The sequence below is a fragment of the Guillardia theta genome (genome assembly GCF_000315625.1).
Source record: "Guillardia theta CCMP2712 unplaced genomic scaffold GUITHscaffold_79, whole genome shotgun sequence".
NCBI classification, from domain to species: Eukaryota; class Cryptophyceae; order Pyrenomonadales; family Geminigeraceae; genus Guillardia; species Guillardia theta.
Window position 1 is genome coordinate 159103 of NW_005434595.1, and position 3485 is coordinate 162587.

The window sequence follows — 3485 nt, forward strand, 5'->3', positions numbered from 1 at the left end:
AGATACAGGAAGAGCGAACTTAAGGTAAGTGAGCAAGTGAGTCTCCGCGAAAACGAGGTACTAGAAGCAATAATCCTTCAATCTGATGTCCGGAGCCTCTATGTAGCGGAATCAAGTCTGAAGGGTCAGAGGTATTCTGTATATTCATCGTACATTTGAACTTCAATGCACAAGGACGTCCCAGTGATCGAATGGAAGTGAGTCAGACATGAAGGGAGGGAGGGAGGGAAGATCGTTTGTTTCAAGTGAGTATGACTGACACGCGTATCAGTCAAACATTCAAATCCTCAAGGAGAAGATTCAAAGTCTACAAGCACAAGTGAAAGACTTGTATCGGGCCCTTATCGTGCATGCTAAGCCTCGATCACGGCAGAAGTCGACCCTCCAAGGAGAGCTGGCAGAAGCAACAAATCGACTTGAGAGGTGACGTGAAAGGAGGAGGGAGATTCGCGAATGACATCGCTGAGCAGGACGACGAAGGAGCTGTGGGAGGTCAAAGGACAGGTGATGTGCCTGAAGAGGGAGGAGAGGGGGTGGTGATGATGAGGAGGAAGGAGATGGGGAGGGGAGGAGGGGAAGGTGGAAGAGAGTTGGAAGAGAAGGTGATAGGATAGAGGACAGACAAAGGCGCTCTTGTCCTCGCTCAAGACAGCAGAGGAGCTAACAGTAGAGGAGGTGAAGAAATCTCGAATATTCGAGGTAAGAGTCTCTCTACTCCTCCCGCACCTCTCTTTTGCATGCTTTCCTTCTCTTCCACCATTACCAATACTCTTGCGCCTCTTTCTTTTCCACCTCTTCCACCTCCACCTTGACCTCCTGTCTTCCTCCTCCTCCTCCCTCCTCCTCCTCCCTCCTCCTCCCACTGAGGCTGATTTTTCGTCCACTAGCTGAAGTACCTGGAGCTAGAGGAGCGATGCCGCTGCATTGCCGCAGAGGAGCATCCGAGTCTGAAGGTCTGACATCTTATCTAGCGTCCTCTCCTCAGAACATCATCATCCAGGGGCTCCAAATGGACGAGGAGAAGATGACGGGGGAGAGGGGAGGGGAAGGGCTGAGGATGCAGCAAGACTCTGACGACACAGTTAAGCTCATGGAGCGTGACGAGCAGCAGGGAGCAATCTCCCCCGTGAGCTCCGATTCGATCTTTGATATCTGATGTACCTTCATGTTTCTTCTTGTACAGCCTCATGCGATCATGGCATGCAACCGAGTCTCCCGCTGGTCTTACCGGGCCCTCAGTGTTTATTAAAGTTTCACTCATGACTTCTGAGTCCGTGGGCCGAAAGGCCCATTGCCGGTGTGACTCTGGCGGCCGGGCTCCACCGCCGGGTCACCGGACCGTCCCTGATCCGATGTGAGGCTCCGGGGGATCAGAAACTGAGGATCAGTGCCCCGGGAGCTTTCCGGGCGGGCCGGATTCAAGTACACGGCCGGCCCCGGCCCGCGTGCCATGAATCATCGGATCCTCCGCTCACCGGGCAGTCAGTCACTGAGTCTGCGGCCCCGGCCCGGGCAACCGCCGAGTTCGGCCCGGGCAATGACCCGGCCCTGCCCGCCTCTTGGCATTATGCAAGGGGGCGGGCCATCCCTACGTTTGCCTATCGAGGCCGCCATGCGAACATCGCTGATCCTGTGCGGGATGGCGGGAGCGGCAGCTCTGAGATGCCCTGTAGGAGGATGGGGAGGAGGAGGGGAGAGGATAGAGACAACCGGGATGAAATGGCGATGCTCTCTGCCTTCAGCTGACACGGGGCGACATGTCAAGTTCCTCCAGGACGTTGCACGCGCCCCGAAGATCCCTGCCAAGTACGCGCATTCTCACTCATCCTCCGCTCCCCCTCCCCTGCTATATCTCATCAAAATCTTCCTTCTCTTCAGATCATTGTCTCATGGTCGCTAGCCTCTTGAATGTCGCCCACGTGCGTTCCCCGTGCTCTTTCGCCTCTTGCACCCACGTTACATGTAACGACCAACACACTCATTGCCATGACGGCCACATCGCCATCATCCTCTTCCTCAGTTGCTCTTGCTCCGCAACCCCATTGATACAACCGCAGGAACCAGCTTGATACTCTTGTGTCCTTCAACCTGTACAAGGGAGATGAGTTGTTGGACCCTGAAGATAGGAAGGGTTTACATCCTCTTCTGATTCCACTGACAAGATGTCCCAAGACAGGAGTTGTGAGTTATGTGCTTCTCAATACGTGTTTTCAAGCTCTATCACATCACATCATATCACATCATATCACACCATACCACATGCGGTCGCCTCTAGCCCAGTCTGAACCTTCTTATGAACAGGTGAAAGGGTTGCTCCGTAACTATGAGACTTCGGACCTTCCATATGTCTCCTTCTATGTCCTCATTAGATCTTCTCCTGACAGTCTGTTCAGGTCCAAGCAAGTGGCGACAACATCCGGCTGCACTCATTAGACGTGGACAAGGCTGTGAAACGATTTGCGATTGAAGAAGATTTCGGTATTATCGCTTGACATCAACGAAGCTGTTTGACTCACTTGTCTTGTTATTTCTCTCCTCCTCTAGCTGGATCTGAAATTTCCAGCTCCCTGCTAGAGCAAGTTGCCATTGCTCGCCCCTCCTTCTTCGAACTTGACAAACTCTCTCAGGCAAGAGCCAACGGACTGCAGGTCGAGGCAGGAGCTGCGAGGAAGACAACTCTGGGGTGAACCTGCTAAATGTCTGCTGCAAGTTGATCGAGCAAGGAGCAGGTTAGAGAGATACCTTCTCGTCAACGTAGGAGCCAGTCCAGACCTCTACGAGGTTTCTTGCCTATTTCCTGCCTTGAGGCTATTGACAAATGCGGTTGAAATCAAGTGGCTGGTGAACGACTGGCTGTCCAAGGACAAGGTCGAGGAGGTGAAGTCAGAGGCTGCCCCCTCCTGCCCTCCCGTCCCTCCCCTCCCTCCCTTGCTTCCTCGCACCCCCTCCCTCGCCCCCTCTCTCTCTCCCTCTCCCCTCCCCCCCTCCCCCTATCCCACTCCCTCTCTCCTTCCCTCTCTCTCCCATTCTCCCTCTCCCTCTCCCTCTCCCTCTCCCTCTCCCTCTCCCTTCCTCAGAGGATTCTCTTGCTTGTTGCTCTCCGATGACACTAAACCTGCAGGCCCTCATCACATGCTCCCGGGCAGCGAAGTTGCTCGGCGATTGGGGATATGTCCACTGGATGCATGCGCAAACGTTGTCCAAGGTGTCTTTTGCCCCTGCCTCCTCCTTATCGCTTCTTCCTCTTTGTTGTTGCGTTCTCTTTTCTCTTTCGTTAGCATCATCATCATCATCACCACCACCACCATCATCATCATCATCACCACCACCACCACCACCACCACCACCACCACTCGTCTACCTCCCCGTCTCTTCTTTCTTTTCGCTCTCCTCACATGCAGTCAGATCGGGCTGAGGGACCTCGAGGCTCGTGACTGTGCCAGGGCAGCTCTTTCCTTGCCCCTGTGGTCAGTCGGGGACGATAT

At 54.3% G+C, this 3485-nt stretch overlaps 2 protein-coding genes across 2 annotated transcripts in view; both read left to right on the top strand.

Annotated features, from left to right (window-relative positions):
• The window catches only part of GUITHDRAFT_143813 (hypothetical protein), a gene marked incomplete at both ends in the record, with an annotated part of 3002 nt that extends 1846 nt beyond the window's left edge, over positions 1 to 1156 (top strand). Inside the window, 5 exons of the mRNA XM_005825930.1 lie at positions 272 to 423; positions 471 to 504; positions 649 to 699; positions 888 to 953; positions 1001 to 1156. Coding sequence (XP_005825987.1) covers positions 272 to 423; positions 471 to 504; positions 649 to 699; positions 888 to 953; positions 1001 to 1156 — 459 coding nt within the window. The remainder of the gene's footprint in view (positions 1 to 271; positions 424 to 470; positions 505 to 648; positions 700 to 887; positions 954 to 1000) is intronic.
• Positions 1157 to 2162: 1006 nt separating this feature from the next.
• GUITHDRAFT_143814 (hypothetical protein) lies at positions 2163 to 3434 on the top strand (the record flags this gene model as incomplete). Its single annotated transcript, XM_005825931.1, has 7 exons — positions 2163 to 2181; positions 2216 to 2301; positions 2394 to 2478; positions 2545 to 2683; positions 2730 to 2877; positions 3122 to 3205; positions 3402 to 3434. The coding sequence occupies 7 exons, from the start codon at positions 2163 to 2165 to the stop codon at positions 3432 to 3434; spliced, it is 594 nt and encodes a 197-aa protein (XP_005825988.1).
• Between the last annotated feature and the right edge of the window lie 51 nt (positions 3435 to 3485).